Genomic DNA, 20,528 nt, shown 5'->3' with positions numbered 1-20,528 from the left:
TTCATTTTCTTTTCTTTTCCTTTCCTTTTCTTTTTTTCCCCCCTACCTGGCATAGAACTTAATTCCTCCATTTTCTTGTCCCATGTTCAGGCAGGAGAATTGATTGAAAATCTCCATCTTCTGTTTCCACCAGATCCATGCTGCTATTTACAAACCATATCAAGCTCTACGCTTCAGATACCATCTACCAGACACAAAAATAGTGGTCAAAATTTAGGCTCTATAGATCTCCATCTGTCGCCGATGTTTCTTCCAGATACCCTAGTTGCGATCTTGTGTTTCTCAAAATTCCCTTTTCACTGCAATTCTATCGAATGTCTCGTCGGCGGATCGGCCCGCCCAGACAAGTCCAAGCATCGTGTTGAATGTGCAAGCGTTCGGCAAGGAGTGCTCTTTGCGAGCCTCTACCCCATTTCAATTCTTCGTTGAGCATTCGTTAACGTGTTTCTCTTTCATCGAGTGGCTGGGAGAGGAGTTCATAAAACATGAAACGATATGGATTTTACCTGACAGTATCGATGTCAGACTCTTCACTTATTATGCATCGGTCCAGTCACTTTCGCTTCCGCTTCCGCTTCGGGGAAGTTGTCAGTCGACCTGAGGTACCACTCAGAACAGGAACCTGGAGAGAAAACAGCAGACTCACCATGGGAAGAATTGCAAACCAGGATAGACTTTAATGGCCTCTTTTTCGCCTTCAGCAAGGCTGTTTTGTCAGTTCTAATTCTGACTTGCATACTCGCTTGGGACATTTGGCAGCATCACACAGTGCTCTGGTCCCCACCTTTACAACTGACAGCCAATTTTCCCTTTTTTTTTTTTTTTTTTTTTTTTTTTTTTTTTTTTTTTTTAATAAAAACACTACTTTGCTTAAAACCTTCTTTGATATCCTGTCAAAGGCTTAATTCAGGACGCAGTCCTCCAATGATGCATCCTGGCTGGTAAAGCTTTGTTGTCATTAGAGGTGAGCAGCTCTCTCAGCAAGCATACGTACGTTTCAATCTTATCAGCATCTAGCGAAGCTGAGTTTTATCACAGGCACCCGGCACGCTATCACCCATGAATTCATCTACAATCAAAATGATATTTCGTACATCCACTTCTTCTTTGCGATTACGTGGTCTGCGGACAGAACACTCGAAGTCTAGGCTTGGGCTACAAATAAGGACGTGCTGGGCCACCAGGAACTCGAGACCACTCCGATTGTGTCCTCAGAAAACGGCGTAGCCGCCTTGGCAAGGTGCAGAGCAAGAGGCAAAGCAAAACAGTGGATAACTGGCAGCAATGATGTATGGTGTGTGTTGCGGCGTTTACTCCTGTGGTATTGTCGGGTAGAAAAAGACGAGACCCGTCTGCCATGAGGTAGATACCTCTTCTATTCTAACTGTCTATCGTTACTCCTCACTCCCTCACAACTGTATTTGCCTCGGACTGTGTATTCCCGACTTCCCTCCCGGACACTAAGCCAACGATGTTTAGAGCATGCTAAATCATTAAGCATGTTACTACCTCTCTCGGAAAACAAATCGCCGTTGCATACGTCACGAAGACCGATACTTGGGAACGCGCATTTCTTTCGCAGACCGTCCAAAACCAGTTTCTTGTAGTAGCAGAAAAGTACAATGATACTCTGAAGCCCGAAACAGTCAAAGTGGCCATGAAGTGAGTTCTCTGTCCGACGGTTATAGCCACTTCTCTTACACTTGACTAGGGAGCCGGAACATCCGAGCCACTTGGCATCATCACAAGTAATATCTCATTTGCATAAAGCCTTCCACACACAGCGAGCATAGGGAGCCACGAAGTAGGCTGGGTTACATGGGTAGGTTTCTTAGGGGGTGGGTTGCGAAGTAGAAAGGGCCATGATAGCGGCGTAGGAATTTGGAGCGGGAATATGGTGAGGAGACGACTAGGGAAGCTTTATAGTTAAGTAGTTAACTAGTTACATCAAGGGATTTCAGGCCGCTTTACTCCGTACCTAAGATGTCTAACACGATGGAGGAAGCCAACTTCGTGAAACGTTCACTGAATCAAACCTGAGAAACAATTCGCGGCGTCAACAGTAGTTTCTGCTAACGAAAAAAAAAAGACTGGCCTTTCACAATTTCGAGTCACTCGGCGTGATCAATCAGGAGGAACGCGAATATGTCACCTCCACCCACTGAATTGATAGGTGCTGCTGGACGCCGCTATCTCTTCAAGCAACTGATTCAGGGGAGACCCCATCTCGGCCGCGTCTGGTTGGCAACGTGCGGCCATGCCCGCTCCCTCGTGTAGCAGGTCAACTGACAGTGTTCCAGATCCGGACAAGACAAATTTATCTTAAAAGATATCCCAAAGCCCATTTTCTCGAGCTTCAATGAGGACATACGCCCGCGACTTCGTGAAAGCCAGTTTTTAGGTAACACCATTTCGGATCCGCGGATATTCGTGTACAAGTACATGAATGATGACGTTCTGACCCTTGTCAGAAATCAAATACCCATTCAAGCCCGGAAGCAGATTCTTAAAGCCACATTACGTGGGATTGCTGAGCTGCACAGCCATGACATTGTCCGCTTAGGTGATGCGAAGTGAGCACTCTTCAGTCGCATAACCTAGACCTAATCCCCTCTAGATATCAAACCTGACAATATCATGGTTAACTATCGTGGTACTGGTCCAGAGACTATTGTTGAGCAGGTTCAGCTCATTGATCTCGAAAACGCAACCTATCTCCCTAAAGGGAGGTGCATTAAAGGGATGTTACCTGGCAATGATAGCTGGCGCAGTCCAGAGGGTCACTTTAAGGGAGAGCTTAACAAGCCTACTGACATCTTTTTCCTTCGCAGCTGTGGTAGTCTGTCCCACTTGAAAGTGGGCTCTAGCTAACTTGCTCAGTGCATCTACGCTATGCTTGGCCAAGTTATCTTCGGAGCTGATGACGATTTGCGGAAACATGAATCACAAGGTGCATTCCCTCATATCATTCGCCTGCAACGTCAAGTCTCCTTTCTTGGAGACCGAGAAGGATTGAACGGGCTCATGAAGCACGTTGGAGATGAGGAAGTCAACTGCCAATTCCTAGGATGTCTTTGGGATGATCGAGTGGCAGAGTACCATCCCTACAAACCTTTTTCAGACTGGCCGAACGTCGATGATGACAACTTCAAGGACCTTATCCGGAGAATGACGAACTTGGATCCTCGGAAGCGTGCAACAGCGCGTGAAGTGTTGGCGCATTCCTGGTTTGCTGATTGCGACATTGATTAAGCCCCTTGAATATGATAGTCCCCGGAATATTGCTAGCATCGGACGGCCTGCTCCCTGTCTTCTATATCGCCCATTCTCCCTCACCAACCCTTCCCCATCCCTTAACTAAACGCAGCATCCCTACTCCCTAGACAAAGTCTCTTTTTATTCGACAATAAGACTTGGAACGTTTCTACCTTTGGATAGACGCTGCTTTCCTAGCTGTCCCTTTTCAGTTATGCAGTTTGAGGTGGCTGGAGCGAGCAAAAAGGGAATATATTTGAAAAAGAATATGGCGAATTGTCAGCGCAATAAATAATAATTTCGTTTCAGAGATATTGTAACATTTTCTGCTGGCAATGTAAAGCTCCAGAGTTCGAGTCCATAACTGCGGGCACTAACACAAGACTCTCACCCGGGCGTATAGTAATACAAAGCGCAAGGAAGTGTGCGAGATAGACCACCGAGCACGCTTCTACCAGTCGTTCGCCAAACTGCGCCATCAGTGGCTGTGATAAGAAACCAAATCTAAGCAGGGGAGGCCACTACTCCGTACATTCTGAATGCTTGGAATTCTGGGATAGGCGGAACTCTGATGATGGGGTATTCTATCCTATAGACTGTTCGTTACAGCGAGGGTTTACTGTATTAAGAGATAATAACTTAAATCAGAACAGTGGCTCCACCATTTGCCTGAACTTTCCCGATTCCGGTAAGGACCTGAGGTCGCCCTGGCGATCGCCATCAACAACAGTGAGCTCATCTCACTAGAAGTTGATCTGCACACACACCTTGTACTGTGTATGTGTAGTACGGAGTACGTATGTCCGAGATTGCATTAGTGCTCTGCACACAAGAAGGCCGGATTGACGACTACTTGCTCTGGCTGAATATGGTCACCGTCCACCCAGTTCACCATCTCTCTACGGAGTAAGATGGCCAAAAAAGACCTTGGCTCCGGCTTTCAGGTTGAGAAATGTCCTCGCGTCTTCTAAAAGTAAACACCAACTGCCCTCTACTGTTTTACGTGCTAATATGCACCCAGTGCATCCGAGTACTATACATACACAATTAAAACCATATCCATGTTCCTAGCTACTCGACACCTGAGTTGAGAGCCATCAACGCCGGAAAAATCTAGTCGCCTACAGCTTCGAATCTCCAAGGTACCCATTCGCTTTGAGCCATGATTCGACGTCCTCCCTATCGCGTTGCAGCCAACCAGTCTTCGCACGGACGGAATCCAAGCTTTGCTCCAGAGATCGGTCGAAACCCTATTCATCATTGTCAGATACTAAAGTCCAACAAGGCCCTCCCTAGATAGCAAAGAGGAAACACTCACCTTCTGGTCCTTATCCTTGAAGAACTCTTGCACATCCTTTAATTGCTCCTCGGTGCACAAGCTAGCAGTGCAGAGCTGTACGACGGTGCTGAGCATGGTGAACGTAGGTGGCAGCCTCTTGACCACGGTCTCCCAGTTGGCCTTCAACCATTCCCATCGCGCAACGATGCTGGGGGCATGAATTCGAAGGCCAGAAAGTGGCATATAGATATCCTGCACCCTAACTTCATCCGAAAGAGCCAGCGCAAGGGTGCGCTGCACCAGTTCTGGTTGTTGAGCACTTCCCAAGGAACGAAGCGCTGTATTCTTCTCGGTGGACGTAGGGGCATTTCTGTATCGATCAAGGATGACATTGTATTCCTCCTCTCCACCATTGCGGAGAACAAGGTCAAAGACGCTTCCGCGAAGATTAGGGTGAATAGCCGAATAGTCCCCAGCAGAGAACCGACTGAACATATCCTTGGCAGCGTCAAGGACCTTTTGGTCGCCGGCAGCTCCAGCAGCGCCAAACATCAAAGCCTTGAATTGCTGCAAAACGTGGCCATCCTCCTCAGAGAACTCCCAGCCGAGCTGATGTGCCTTAGCGCTGACAAGGTTGCGCTGGAAGGTCTTCAGTGCGTCCTTAACCTGGGCATCCTCGAAAATCCATGCACTGCGAACGGAGCCCAGTCGAGTGAGGATCTCGTTCCACACCACGAATTCCGATTCGCTATCAAATCCTTTGAGTAGGGAAAGGCTGCCTGAAGTCTTCTGGTATCCAGATGATGCAAGCACTCCGGCATCAGCAATCATCCCAGCCCTATCCTCAACGCTGAGAAGCCCCGCCTTGGCGGCCTCGCCCAACTTTTCGAGTCTTTCCGGGGTATAACGGGTTCTGAAGATACTTGAGTGGTCTGCATTGAGTTTGAAGAAATCCAGCTCCGGAAGCTTGATTTCCCGTTCCCGTTCTGCCAACATAACGCTTTCGTCAACACCTTCCTTGCCTTTAAGTCGCAGAACAACCGGGTACACTATTGCATCTTCTTCCGGCCTGACGTCTCCAGTTCGAAGGAATCGGTTTTGCTTAATGGAGATAGCCTTCTGGTCAGGCTTTTCCTGCACAGTAACGACGGGATATCCGACCTGCTTTGTCCAAACCTCCATAACCGACTCGATCGGTTTGCCACTCACTTTACTCAGGGCTGCCCACAAGTCCGTCGTTGTTGTGTTGCCATAGGCATGCTTCTTGAGGTACAACCGGATGCCTTCCAGGAACTTCTCTTCGCCCATGTACATGGAAATCATGCGCAGAACGGCAGAGCCCTTAGAGTAAGAGATCGCGTCAAAGATTTGATTGATCTCATCCGCACGCTTGACAGGAACTTCGATGGGATGACTGCTTCTCAAAGAGTCAAGTGCAAGCGCCTGTTGAAGATCATTCACAACATAGCTCTGCCAAACCTTCCACTCAGGGAAGAACTTGTTGCAGGAGTACCACGACATCCAGGTAGCGAATCCCTCGTTGAGCCATAGGCCGTCCCAGAAGTCCATGGTCACCAAGTTACCGAACCATTGATGAGCAAGCTCGTGCTGGACAGTCTCAGCAATTCTCTCCTTTGTTGCTGCGCCGGTGGTCTTTTCATCGTAGAGTAAATCCACGATACGATAGGTTATCAAGCCCCAGTTCTCCATGGCACCAGCAGCGAAATCAGGGACGGCGACCATGTCCATTTTTGGAAGAGGAAACTCGCTGTCAAACGCTTTCTCGTAGAAATTCAGCGTTGTGGCGGCGAGATCTAGGGAGAATCGACCATGCTCGATGTCTTGATCGGGAGTCGCATACACGCGAATAGGGACTCTGAAGGCGTTGGTTTCGATATAGTTGAGCTCACCCACTATGAATGCAACAAGGTATGTCGACATGATCGGTGACTTGTTGAACTTCACGGCCTTTTTTGGACCACCACTCATCTTGGAATGAACTTCCTCTTCATGAGCCACGTTCATGTTGCTGATGCAAGTTAAGTTTTTGTCCGCGATGAGAGTGATGGTGAATTCAGCCTTTAATGCCGGCTCGTCAAAGCAGGGGAACGCTCGTCGGGCGTCGGTCGCTTCCATCTGAGTGGAACCCATGTACTTTTTATTTCCACTGGCGTCCTTATAGGCACATCGGTAGAAACCAGCCATGTTGTCAGTCAATTTCCCGGTGAAAGTCTGCTTCAGCTTGGCTTTAGAGCCTGCGGCGAAGGTCTGGTTGAACTTCACGGTCGCTCTCTGTTTGTCCTGGTCCAGCGAAAGCGAAGAGGCAGACACTTCGCTTCCATCGTCCAAGATGATGGTTGACGAATGGATGTCAATGTCCACGGAGTTAAGGGTAACAGAGGTGCTGTCCTCGACGACATCAAGACTGTACAAGGGCAGTATATATCAGCATCCATGCAGCAGCAAGAGGAGGAATCTCCCTGGGAAATGCAACGTACTCGATGACCACTGTCCCGTCAAAGGTGAAGGTCTCGAAGTTGGGCTCCAGAGTCAGGTCGTAATGGCGGGGCTTCACGTTAGTCGGGAGAACCTCGCGGTTGGCGGCGATGGAGGCGGCGCCTCCTGCGGCATCGTCTCCCATTGCACGACACATTTTTCGATAGGAGCAGTATCTCTTGAACCGGCGAGATCCAAAGAGGGGAACACGCGGGGTATCTCTGAGGTGGGGTGAGCTAATCTGGAGGGAAGTAGATCTGGCGCCGACGGAGGTGGAAAGGTATCTGAGACTGGCTCTGGCGGATCGAGTAGCGGCGGATGTAGCTCGATAAGGAGTGAGGAGTCGAGAGGTATAGGATTGGGGTTGTTTGACGATATTCACGAGAGAGTGAACATGTCTATGATGGAGGGGTAGCATCGATGCAGCGAAGGAACGACAGACACCGCTATTTGGTTGCCCGCCAAAACGCCCACACGATCCACAGAGCTAATCCCGCGTAGAGACCGGCAAAAATACGAGCCTTGTCCCGGTTCTGGCGCGCAGGAATATCCCGATGCCCAAACGCAAACCTAAAGCTACAGAGTGTCGCGCCGAAGACGGCAGCTTGCACGCAATGTAGTGACCGGCTACGGCAGACGGAAGCGATGCTGGATAGCTGATGACTAGCTCACCAAGAGGACAACCTGCTCTGCCTGTGCAATTACATATGTTCCCTGTGCCCGGCCGTGGTTTTCTTTGTCGTGCTGGCTTTCTGCACTTCCGAAAGCGGCAACTCGCCAACTTTTCATCAAGCCGCCGAAGCTGCTTATGTCATCGCATGGTGGCCAATCGCATTCTGCTGCCAAGAGATCAGAGCCTATCCAATCAACGCCCGTTCATTGATGACTACTCTTGACAAGTTGAACAGGAAATTGATGGAGGAACTCAAATGGATATGCTACCTAACAAGGGATTTTGTGTTGGGTAATTCTGGAACTATTTGTCGAGCATCTCGTGGCGCATGCATGAATTCCAGGCTGGTAGGAATACTCGGTAAATTCATCGCCACATCGACATCTTGAACACCGGATGCAGGCAACTGCGCCGTGGGTGGATGAGCTCTGGCTCAATGGCGATATAAATATTCAAACCAACAGGCAGTTTTCCGGAGCCGCACGGTCCTCTACCCTCAGTTTGGCGTAGACTCTGCAGGCCTGCCATATCAAATTTCAAAGTCAATTGGCTACTACCATGATCGTGTTGGTTGCGATTCCGATAAAGGCAGGGATAAACGGCTCGGGTGTAGGTGTACCCAAATTTTCTAGCCATCTACCGCCGAATCAACAACTCCTGCCTAACAATCATATGGCTCTATCGCTGTCTGTTGATGGATGGCCTCCTCCAGTGAGGCGGAAACACCGAGCTGACGGGAAACGGACCATGCGGCTGCAAAAGATACCTTGTTGGGCTCAGGATCTCTATCATCGTAAAATCATATCGTTAGGCAAGCACGCCTCTACCAGCAGTTCGCCGAACAGTGGCATCAGTGGCTGTGACAATAACCAAATTTAAAGAGGGAAGGTCCAGGTAGGGGCTAGGTTTCTATGGCCATAACATTCCGAATGCTTTCTGGCCGTTCGTGAAGGTCCCAGAACAGGTGGCGGATTCGACGAAGAAGATGATTATTGAAGCAAATCAAGGCAAGGATATTAAGGAGAAACAATATTTTGTGATCGCTCTAGTTGGATTGTTCCTCCTTGCATGAGCCCTCAATGTTGTCAATACCGGAAAGCTCCAGTTCCGTGATGGCTTCAAACAAAGTGATGCGTGCATGCACATTTTCTACCATTAGGCAACCAGCAATCCGCTCCAGTGTCTTCGCAGTAGGGCTGTCTTCTACATGTAGAATAGTTCTGACAGAAACTTTCCGTAAGCCCAAGTGTCATTCGATTTACGCACCTCATACGGGAATTCGCTAAGTGATATTCCGTCTCGGATCTCCGGGGCACGCCACCCCTGTGTGATTCCACCAATGCCACTGATGTCGATAAGCACTGCATTTCCATCCGCATCCAGAACAACGTTCGAAGGCTTGATATCCATGGGAGTTTTTCCGGCCATGTGGAAACGGCCTAATGCAGTAGCAATTTGTTTTGGCCACCGTTTCCAGGAATATCCAAGCGGGTGATGTATGTTCAAGGCTCTCTGGATAGAGCCACCACTGTAGAATTCCAGCACAATACCAGTGACTATCAGAGGTTGATCCCTTGTGTTCGATGTCATATAAGGGTTTGCAGATACTGCGATACCGGCTGCTCGTACACGGCGTGCCTCGGAATATTTCATGGTTTTTGAGCTCTTCGCGTATGACCTCCGTGTCATAGGGCTTATAGAGGGGCCGGTTCACAATCTTGAGAATATATGGCGTTTTGCTGTTGACGTTGAGGACTTGGAAGACTCCGTCCGTGATTTCAAACGAGTTTTCTGGCACTGTAGTCTATGAGCCTGACAAAGTTTCGGAATTCTTTGCGAACGTTTCTTTTTCAAGGTCCTATGTTTTACTGTCGGTTCATTCTGTAAGTTGTGAACCTCTTTTATCCACCACTTTGAGTCTCTCGAATGGTAAACCAAAGTCTGCGAGCGAATGTTAGCCTCAAGTTTTCCATCTATAAGATAGTCCTCATTTTCGCTATATGACTTGAAAATCGAAGTCAGCAATCTCAGTTTACAATGACAGGACTGACAAGTTATGAAGTACAGCCCTGAGCACAGTGGCATGATGCAAAAGAGGGTGCTCTGTGCGGAGTACGGAGTGTTCAGCTGTGTTAGGTAATCCAACTAGCACCTCGCTCACGTGACCCACATAGATTAGCCAAGATTCCCCTTTAGGTAGCTTAGTGAATGACAAGCATATGAGTCCTCCATTAGGTTATAGCCCTTTGTGCTGAAGAGCAAGTGTATAAGATTGGTTTACAGCTTAATTAATTAATAAAGCTTATAATTAACACTCTGAACAGTTATTCTTGTGAATAAAGAGTTTTTATGAGTACAAGAAAAAGTGTATGTTGAGATAGACATCTTCTATACATGCAATTTCTGTAGCCTTCTAGCACCAAGCTAAAGAGTGAGTCAAAACCTGTAGCTTTCTGGCACTTAATTAGAGAGTGAGCAAAATAGCTACTAAATGTATCTAGCAAGCAAATCAAGCATCTGGCAACACCAAAGCCATGGTAAATCATATGGATGAACTGGAGCACTGAACTTCTAATCAGAAGACTTCAATGAATCTCTCTAACGTAATCCGCAAGCGAGCGAAATCCGCAAGCGAGCGAAAGATTTTTTTCAACTTCCTCAACCATCCACTTCAACGCGTCAGAATGCCACCAATTCGCAATAAAAATGCAAGATCCTCTATAGAAATAGAGGGAAGGATTGAACTTGCTATTTTTACTCTTAAAAAGCAAGAAATTAGCTCAATTACTGAAGCTGCACAGCTATTTAATATGTCTTATACTACCTTATATCATCAAGCAAAAGGAAGACATGCACAAATCAGTCTACATGCAAATTCAACCAAATTGACTGAGCCTGAAGAGAATCAGCTAGTTTAATGAATTCTAGACCTAGCTAAACAAGGAATTCCCCCCCAACCAGTATTTGTTGAGAATATGGCCAATCATCTTCTTACAATGTGAGATCCTACCTCTTCTCCCCCCTATGTTAGCTAGAAATGGGTGTCAAATCTGATTAAACACTATAAGAGCTCAAATACTGCTATTTCAGATACTATAATCACAAGCAAGCAAAATATAAGAATAGAAAGATTATTCAGAATTGATTTAAGACTCTGAAAGATATAATTACTGAGTATGAAATTCTAATAAAAGATATCTACAACTTTAATAAGACTGGATTTGCAATAGACCTCTGCACAACTATCAAGATTATTACTAGTGCTGAGCACTATAGTCAAGCAAAGCTTCTACAGTCTGAAAATTAAGAATAGGTCACAGTAATTGAATCAGTTAATGTTTCAGACTAGATCTTGCCCCTATATATCATTCTTAAAGAGTAAAATCTACAGAAAGGCTGGTTTGATAGACTTCCAGCTGGCTGGAGACTTGATATTAGTTCTAATAACTGAACTACAGATAAGATAAAAATCAAATAGCTGACTAGGCTATTTATTTCTACTGCAAATTTACAGAGAGTTAGCACTCATATACTTCTTATTCTGAATAGATACAGCAGTTATCTTACCCTAGAATTTAACTATATCTGCAAGAAGAATAAGATTATTTCTCTATATATATCACTATATTCATTCCATCTCTTGCAGTCTCTTGATGTGAGTGTTTTTGCAGTTTTGAAGCAAATATATGACAGTCTAGTTGAACAGTAAATGCAGCTTGAAATTAATATTATTAAGAAGACAGATTTTCTGAATGTTTATTCTACAGCATATACAGAGATCTTCAAGACTCAGAACATTCAAAATAGCTTTATAGCTACTGGAATAGCCTTATTTGATTCAGATCAGGTTCTTCAGCAGCTGGATATTTAACTCCAAACCTCTACTTTTCCAGCTAGCTAATCTAGCAACTCAGTATTATTCTGAATTTTACAAACATCTCACAACCTCCAGCAATTGCATAGGCAGGTGGATAAGATCAAGAATCTTATAGAGCAGAGGCTTGAGAGCTCACTTCAGAGTTTAGTAGAAGAATTTGATTAAATTATCAGAGCTTGCAAGTATAAAATGGTCAACATTACTATTATAAAAAAGCAATATCAGAATATATTTGCTGTAAATAAGAAAGAGAAGCAAAAATATACAAGATTTAAGCACCAAATTCAATATGAAGAAAATCTAACTAGAGAAGAGATTACTGAGCTTGCCATTCCACCTGCTCAATCTGTTGAACAGTTGGTTGCTTAACTTTCTGAGCCTGCAGTCTCAGAGTCTGCATTACATTCACAGACACCACCAAGATGTACAAACTGCTATATTTTAGACCATACAAGAAGAAGCTGCCCCAGTTCTATTGCAATATAATTTAATTTATTTAGGGGTTGTTGAGTGTTAGTATTTTAAGTTAAATTCTAGTTAGTTGAGATGCATTAATTTAATCTTTCACTCACTTGTGGATTTCACTTGCTTGCAGATTACATTACATTCTAAATCAGGCTTAGATAATCAGATAGACTTAGAGACAACTCACCAGATAATGAGCAGAAGTCTAGAGAGGAGAATGAACTTTAAATATTGCACAAATGATGCTGAATCAACAGAAGATAATGAAAAAACAACAGAAGATAGTGCAACAGCTGATATAGTAAATAATGTATTCCACAACCAAGTGGGACAACCAAGCGAGCGGGACACCAAAATCACCATATAGTGTTGTGTTGATGACTGGGCATCTCTCAGAGTCCTTGGGGGTTTGAAGGGTATCAAAGAGCTCAAAGAGAGTAACAACAGATTGAAGATAGTGATCAATAGTTCAATAGTGCTCTGGTTAAGTAGGCAGTCTTGCTCTGATGACAAAGAGTTTCCATGCAGATATATCAGAGTCAGGGCAAGGCTATTGTGCCTTCTCAAGAGTAGTGGGATCAGGTACAATCATACAGTATCATAGGACTTCAATGGTATGGAAAGTAACCAAGGTATGAAGGTATCTGATTCAAAGATATCTATAAGATAGGTGGGAAGATTGATCACAACGAACAAGTCCATGAGATCTCTGGTAATATTAGAAGAACCAGTCATAGGTTATGTAGATTTTTGTTAGGAGAACCAGTTGTAAGTCATGTAGATTTTCCCAGGATTAGGGGTACAAAAGAGCTAAGTAGATACAATGCCTGCAACTGATGGGAGAGAATTATGTGTAGAATATAGAGGTTCTCTAACTAGAAGACTGAATACTGAAGTTTCTACAATCCATGTAAATTATGTAATTCTTATACATTCAGAGTTGGGGTTACATGAATACTTCTGAACATCTGACATTATTCAATGCTTGATTAATCTAGATCTATGTTTGTAACACTATTCTCTCTTTCAGAGGCCTCAGACTCTGAGATATAAAACTATTAAAGTGGTTTTTTGTATGTTGTTGTAGCTTCTCTATTATTAGTGAAGTATTATAGATTCTTGAATATGCAAGCTTCTGCATCACTACTGCTTATCTATATAAATATTCTGCATGCATATTATTACTGGTTGCAGTAGACATTCTTTGTTGTAGAACAGTAATTATTTTATTATAAATATTTAGTATTTTGTTTTATACTTGTTTCTTTATTTGTTTGCTTGTCTGATTACTATATTATTTGTTGTCTGTTGTTATATTGTTTATTAACAAATTATAAAACTAGTAACTTTAGTGTATTGTAGTATAAGTATAAATAAAGAGTTTTTGATTTTCTTCTTTCTTCTTTTTCTTCTGCTTTATTTGAGCTCAGATGTTGTTTCTTGTTTATTTTATAACTTGTTATAATATTATTGTTAAAAGACTCTGTTATATATAATAAAGAAGACACTCTTCTGTACTTTATCTATATTTACTTGATGTTTATAAATTATCTGAATGAAAGCAAGTCTTATCTATAAAATACTAAGAAGAAATCTTGTTCTTATTATTTAGAATATTAAATCTGTATCTGTTATAATATAAGTGTGTCTTTATCTGTTCTTCTTGTTGTTCTGACATAGCTGTAGATTTCAGAATCTGCTGTTAAACTAGTTTGTTAGCTCTTGTAACTTTAAGAAGAATATTATAGTTTTAATATAGCTGATTCATGTTATCTGTACAATGTAAAGTGCATAAGTATACTTATGCAAGAGTTTAGTAAGCTTAACTCTGAAGCTGCTAAATATTGTCACTGTCAAGTTACTTCTTGTCTTGAAGAATCTTCTACAAAATACCATTATTCTGCATCATGTTGTGAAACCAAAACTGTGAATCTTGTGTTCAAAACAAAATCTATTAAAGACAGTCTGTCTAAGCTTCTTTATTCAACAATCTCAGTTTGTACTGTCTTGTCTCAGATAGAAAATAAAATCAGAAATATCTGAGTTTCACTTAATTATTTCATCACTTATTTAATGAATGAAGCTAAAGCTCTTTAGAGTATTACAGAAGGCAGTCTTGTAGATTTTCTTCACTATTTTTTCTTATTATCAGACTAATCTCTGTCTAAGTCAATCTTACACCTTTTATTAACTGTCTAGCTGATGTTATTTTCTCTAGTTTTCAGAGTATTGTTATTATTATTATTATTATTATTATTATTCATTATAGTCTTATGCAGTCAGTGACTATGAAGACTACCTAACAGCTTCTCTGTTAGGATTTACTTAGTATACATTGTAGAAACTGAATAAAGGAAAAAATTCAAAGTATTTCAAGACAATATAAGATGTTCTTTCTCCACAAAAGTTAAATAGCAGATAGAGCATAATATTAATTTTAAAGAAAAATAATAATTCTTGTAGCAATATGATACAAATTAAAAAGAAATAAAATTAACATATTTGGGAAAGCCACTGTCTAGTAGCTATTCCAGTACATTTCAGAAATAAAACTAGCTATTTTAAGCCTAATTCAGTTTCAAAAATAAAATTTAAAGATAGTTGAGAAATATCAAGTTCTTGTTGAATTTTTCTTCTCTCAGTATAATAAGCTGAGCAGTCTAATAGTAGATGCTTTGGATTTTCAACACAATTACAGAAATGACATAAATTGGAAGAGTAGTCAGATAATCTTATTAGATAAGATCTGAAATATCTATAACCAAGCTTTAATTGGTAAATAGTTAATCATATCTTCTTAGATATAGAAAGAGTAGATGCTTTCCATCTGGGTTTTATTTTAAATTGAAAGTAGTGATTTATAAAACTTTCTCTATTAAAAAGATCTTCAAACTACTCTATCATTGCTTGTTCTTTTATTTGTCTTTTTATATAAGTAAGAGATATATATCTTTCAGAACAAACTTGATTCAATTCTGTAGCTTTCTTTACTGCTAGATCAGCTTCTTCATTTTCATGTATATTTACATGTGCAGGAACCCAATGAAGATGTAGATTAATTTGCTGATTTTTAAAAGACTTAGCAGTTTTACTTATAGATTGAAGATAATATAAGCCAGAATTAAGATCTTGATTCATGAGTCTCTGAATAGCAGCTTGACTATCAGAAAACACCCAGATATCTGATATTGATCTTGATTGAGACTGAGAGATAGAACTTGCTAATTTAAATGCTTTATCTATAGCAAACAGTTCTGCATCAAAGACTTCAAGATATTTTCCTAGATTCCATAAAAATCTAATATTATCTTGTAGATTGTATATACCAGCACCAGCATATTGACTTTCTTCAGCTTTGGATCCATCTGAATAGAGAATTAAAGATCTATTATCTAGATTTTTAATTCTATTTATGTGACTATCTTTAGCTGTTTTCTTGTCTGAATTTTCAATTTGAATATCTATCAAATCAGCTAGATTTTCAGACTAAGGTACATTCCATTTTGCTTTGATTCTCTCTGTTTTTAGAGAAGATAATATATTTGAAATCATTGAACAAATTCTGAATAGTTGACTTGGATACTTTTTTTGTTTATTGATTTTTCTTCTTTTTCTTTTGCTTTTAGTTGATGTTTGTACAACATATTCATTGTTTAATTCTGATTGATTCCAATCTAAAAACCTTTCCCAATCAAGATCAACACTATTATTATAATGTGGAAAGCTAGAAGATAATTTTTTTCTAATTGCATATTCTTTTGGTATTTTTAATAGTCTATAAGCATAGTTTCTGCATAGTCTATTAAACCTTACTTTAGCAGGAGGAATAGCAGCTTCAATCTCCATAGTATAAATTGAAGAAGTTTTAAAAGCTCTTAGAGCCTTCCTTAAAGCAGAGTTTTAAAGTTTTTCATACTTATAAAGAAGATTTTTTTGATTCTTCCACCAAATCTGAACACCATAATCAGCTACTGAAGTAATACAAGCTATATAAAGTTGTCTCATAGCTTGAAAAGTAAGACCTTTTTCAGTATTTAAAAGTCTGATTATTTAATTAAGAACTTTTTCAGCAGCTGATATCTTAATTTCAACATGGTTCTTGAAAGTAAGAGTATTATCAAGCCAAATACCTAACCATCTCACTAGCTTTTTTGGTTTAAAGACTTGATCATGTAGTTTAACTGAGTTATCTTCACTAAATAATTTAGTAAAGTGGATTAACTCAGTTTTTTCCATATCAAATTAAACTACATGAGAATCTTGTCTATTAGACATTGCTTGTAAAGCTTTATCTAACTTAAAGCAGTTTTCTTCTAATGAGAAAGAGAAGACAACAAGTCCAGTATCATCTATATAACTAGGAATTCTGATATCTTTAAGATCTAGATCATTATTATTCTTAAAGAGAAATATAGTATATATAGAGAAAAGTATTGGAGATAGAGATGAACCTTGAGAAATTCCAATATTTATAGATATCTTTTCTTGTTGTTTCTCACCATCAAAAACCAGTTGAATTTTTCTTGTTTGCATAAAATGAAAAATCTATATAGATAGTGATTTAGGTAGTTGCAAATCAGAGAAGACTTTTAAAAGTCTATTTAGTGAAACATAGTCAAATGCTCCTTTTATATCAATAAAAAGAGCTGAGGATACCAATTTATTGGCTTTTGCTAATTGAATATCATGTACTAAGCTCATTACAGCATCTATAGCTGAGCATTGCTTCTTTCCTCCAAACTGATCAAAATATAGTAGTTTATTTTAGGAGGCCCAATGAGAAAGTCTAGAAGCAATAACTCTCTCTATAACTTTTCCCAAGCAGTTAAGTAGAGAGATGATTCTGTAAGATTTTAGTAATGAAGGAAGCTTTTCTATTTAGTTTCTTTAGAATAACTCCAGTAGCTTCTCTCCAGATTTCTGGATGATATCCCTTTTCAAATAGTATAGAGTATAACTTGAAAAATCTATCTTTAAGTACTGGATAGATTTTTTATAGTATAAGAAAGAATATACCATCTGGGCCAGGTGTACTGGTTTTAAAGCCTGAAAAAATAGAGTTCTTGATCTCTATTTCTTGAAGATTAAGTCATTCCCAATCTGGATTTTCATGATATTCATTCCAATTTATTGGTGGATAACTTGGTGGTTCTCTGAAAAGAGTTTTTATAAAAGCATTGCATTTCTCTTTAAATGAAATACCTTTATTTTCTATTTCATTTTCAGAGTTTGAGAATTCTAGAATAGGAGTTTTTTTCACTCTTTTTTCTTTGGTATATTTATATGCTTTAAAAATCTCTTTTTCTTGAGCATTTTTCAGAAATTCATTCCAACAAGATTACTTTGCCTTTTTAATAGCATTAAAGTAGTCATTTCTAGTTTGTTGAAAGAACTCTAAGCTAACTTGCTTGTTCTTCAGTTCTCTAAAGGCTTTTGTTATAGCTTTTCTCTTGATTTTTAGCTCATTATTCCACCAAGGCTTAGATCTTTCAGTTATTTTCTTTTTGGGAATGTGTTTCTCAATAGAGATTTGAATTAGATTTCTTAATTTAATTGCTTCTAATTCAAGTTCTGATGGAGTATTTTCTATTGAAGTCCATTGAAATTCTTTTTTTTCTAGATTTTGAAGAAGAGATTTATTTACTTCATCCCAATTAGCTTTCTGAAAATTATATTGATTTGAATAAAGTGGATTTTCAACAAGATTTTCAGTATTTAGTTCAATACTGAATTGAATAATTTCATGATCAGAGCCAGAGTGAAGAGCTTCATCAATCTACCACTCATGTATCTTTTGAGTTAAGTTGGTGGAGAAGAAGATCAAATCTATAATTGATTTAGATGATAGATTTGGTCTGAAGAAAGTTTCTCTGTCTATCTCATTTATTAAATCCATATTATTCTCCTCAAGCTATTCTACTAGTTTTTCAGCTTTAACTGAATTGATTATATTTGAATTCCACCATGAATGGTGAGCATTCATATCTCCAGTAACAATAGAGTATTAGAAAGCTGAGGTATTTACTAGTTCTCTCTCAATAGTCTAAAGATTTGAGTTGTCCTCTAGATCTTTTTGATTATAGATATTTATCAGTTGTATGGTTTCAAACTGATTGTATTTATCTTTAATATCTATAACTAGAAGATCATTACTAGAGCATATGTCAGATCTTAAGCAGGGTTGATATCTGGACTATTTTCTAGCAAAAATAGCTACTCTAGATCTCAAATCTTTATTCTCAGGAAGAATACAATAATATGCATTATGAGAGACTGTAAACTGATTATCTGAGCTCATCCATGATTCCTGAAATAAAATATAATCAATTTTCTTTTCAAACCCAATATCAAGACATGTATGCATTGACTTTTCATTTCTTCCAACATTATTCTGAAGAAAGATCAATTTTGAAAAAGTATTTGAAGTTTTATTTAACATAAATTAATAAATGGTGGTCTAACTTCAATCTTCTTCTTAGAGATTACAACTTGATTTTCATCTTCAGAATCTGTTTCATAAGATCTCTTAAAAACAGGTTTAGTTCTGGAAAGATTCTGCTCAGCTCTTACTAGTTGCATTGATTTACTAGTATTTTGTGCTGAATAGTTGGATTTTTTAAAGAAAACACACTCTGTACTTTTAGCCATATGATTTTCTAGGCAACTAGCACATTTTAATGTAGAGTGTATATATTTTCTTCCAGTAATCTTACAAATTGAGCATTTATGCATACTTGTTTGATGTTTTTAAGCACAGATACCACATCTAGCTTCTTTTTTACAATTTGGTGCTGTATATTCATAGGTTTGACAGTTAAAGCATTGCACTGTGCTTCTAAATCTTTCTGACTGTTTGTATTTACAAACTTTAAGATTCTGTCTAGCAATCACAACTGTTTTCAGATTTTCAGCTATTGTAGTATTTTGAACATGAAAGACAGCAGATGCATGTTTTTTCTGTATTCTATTTTCAGCAGAAGATAGCCAGATTGGGGTTCTTTTTAAAGAGATAGAGTTAAAGATTTCTACCTCTTCTTTTAGAAGAGATAATCTATTCTCTATATTAAAGATCTCTGTAGAGATACCATGAACTTACAAAGACTCCCCAGTGCTCATCTTTGTGAATTTTCATGCTCTCTATATCAAAGTTCATTAGATCAGAAAATATAGATATCCAAGTTTGCTTGTGTTTTTGAAGGAAATCAGCTGAAAAGTCTTTTATTGTTATTAGAATTAGAGATTGGTCTCTAAATAACTTAGTAATTAAAGAAATAACTGGTTTTTCAGTAATATTTGCTTCAGTAAAGCTGATATTTGTTCTATTTCTGAAGAAGAAAGCTTTGTTACTGATCTCTTCAAGTACTTAAGTATTTATCTTGAGAATTAGTCTTCTTTCTCTAAAGAGTTTTGGCTCAGAAAACTGTTTTTTATCTTCTTTACCATTTACTTTAAAGAATAAAGAAGATTTAACTGAAGATTCAGTATTTAGTCCAGTTTTTAGAGCAGAAGAATATGATTTAGAAGTATTACTAGTAGATACTTTCTCTTGAGAGCAGCTTTGTAAAGTATTACTACTGTCAGTAGCCATCTTTTTCTGATGTTCAAGCTGTATAATTCTTTTCTCAAGATTTTGAAGTTCAGAGTTCTCAAAAACAGTAGTATCTTCTTTTTCTTTAAAAGAAAAGATTTTTTGAATACTCAAGATACAAGTATTTAGTTCTTTTTGCACAAGAATATGATTCTTCTTCTGAGATTCTTTAGCAAGAAGCTTAAGAATTGACTTTAGATCTTGCTGTTCAGATTCAGAAGAAGAATCAGAAGTAGAAGGCATTTTGACTATATTTTAAGAAGTATCTTCTTGAATAAGAAAACAGAAGATAATCTTTTGAAATTACTTTCTTAAGAAAATCTTCTGGAGTTATTTTGTATCCCACTTGCTAGTTAATCTAAACTAGTTCAGTTATTTTACTGAGAGCTGAAAATCTCAATGTAGTAGATTTTTCTTTAGCCAGAGCTATACCTATTAAATTCTGGACTAGTTTTTTGAGAGAACTAGCAAACTATATAGTTTTTTTTGAAGACTGTGATTGCAGGAACAGCTTCTAGGATAAAAACTATAAAAAAACTATTGAAAGAGTAGAGGGCAAGAGGGCAAGCTAGTAAATTTAAGAGATATAAGTAATTATGTCTCAAAAATCAGTTAAATTAATACTAGCAAGTATACTTTTTGAAGAGAAGTATCAAACTAGAGAACTTTTTGCAGAGAAGCTTTCAGAAACCAGCTGAGAGTATTCTTAAATTTAGTAGTAAAGACTCATATTCAAGATGCCAGAGCCAATACTATAAAAATAAGGTATATTCTAAGCAGAAAAGTGAGAAGAGCAGCTGGTTTTTTTAGATGTAGCAGCACCAGAAAGCTAGCATATCTTTTATCAGATGGAAAAGATAGCAAACCTGTTAAGTCACTAGAAATCTAGCTTGAT

General features: G+C 39.3%; 3 protein-coding genes across 3 annotated transcripts; 1 reads left to right on the top strand and 2 right to left on the bottom strand.

The window, feature by feature from the left end:
• Window positions 1-2,892: 2,892 nt before the first annotated feature.
• On the top strand, window positions 2,893-3,252 carry D8B26_004514 (uncharacterized protein; the record flags this gene model as incomplete). The annotated part of the gene is made up of 1 exon (XM_003065034.1): window positions 2,893-3,252. One exon carries the CDS (start codon window positions 2,893-2,895, stop codon window positions 3,250-3,252), a length of 360 nt encoding a protein of 119 aa, XP_003065080.1.
• An 805-nt stretch (window positions 3,253-4,057) lies between these two features.
• Window positions 4,058-7,586, bottom strand: APE2 (Aminopeptidase 2 mitochondrial). Its single transcript, XM_003065033.2, has 3 exons — window positions 7,033-7,586; window positions 4,574-6,959; window positions 4,058-4,505 (listed from the first exon to the last, which is right to left on the bottom strand). The coding sequence occupies exons 1-3, from the start codon at window positions 7,446-7,448 to the stop codon at window positions 4,377-4,379; spliced, it is 2,931 nt and encodes a 976-aa protein (XP_003065079.2). The 5' UTR covers window positions 7,449-7,586; the 3' UTR covers window positions 4,058-4,376.
• Window positions 7,587-8,748: 1,162 nt separating this feature from the next.
• D8B26_004512 (uncharacterized protein) lies at window positions 8,749-9,356 on the bottom strand (the record flags this gene model as incomplete). Its single annotated transcript, XM_066124509.1, has 2 exons — window positions 8,749-8,906; window positions 8,966-9,356. 2 exons carry the CDS (start codon window positions 9,354-9,356, stop codon window positions 8,749-8,751), a joined length of 549 nt encoding a protein of 182 aa, XP_065980590.1.
• Between the last annotated feature and the right edge of the window lie 11,172 nt (window positions 9,357-20,528).

This window comes from Coccidioides posadasii, chromosome 2 (assembly GCF_018416015.2).
Source record: "Coccidioides posadasii str. Silveira chromosome 2, complete sequence".
NCBI classification, from domain to species: Eukaryota; Fungi; Ascomycota; class Eurotiomycetes; order Onygenales; family Onygenaceae; genus Coccidioides; species Coccidioides posadasii.
The sequence above is the reverse complement of the archived record's forward strand: the minus strand, read 5'-3'. Positions and strand labels throughout refer to the sequence as shown.

Coding starts and splice junctions, on each gene's coding strand:
- APE2 (XM_003065033.2), bottom strand. CDS start 7,448: ATGCTACCCCTCCATCATAGACATGTTCACTCTCTCGTGAATATCGTC. Junction 6,960..7,032: donor GACGGGACAGTGGTCATCGA/GTACGTTGCATT, acceptor GCCCTTGTACAG/TCTTGATGTCGTCGAGGACA. Junction 4,506..4,573: donor TCAAGGATAAGGACCAGAAG/GTGAGTGTTTCC, acceptor AATGATGAATAG/GGTTTCGACCGATCTCTGGA.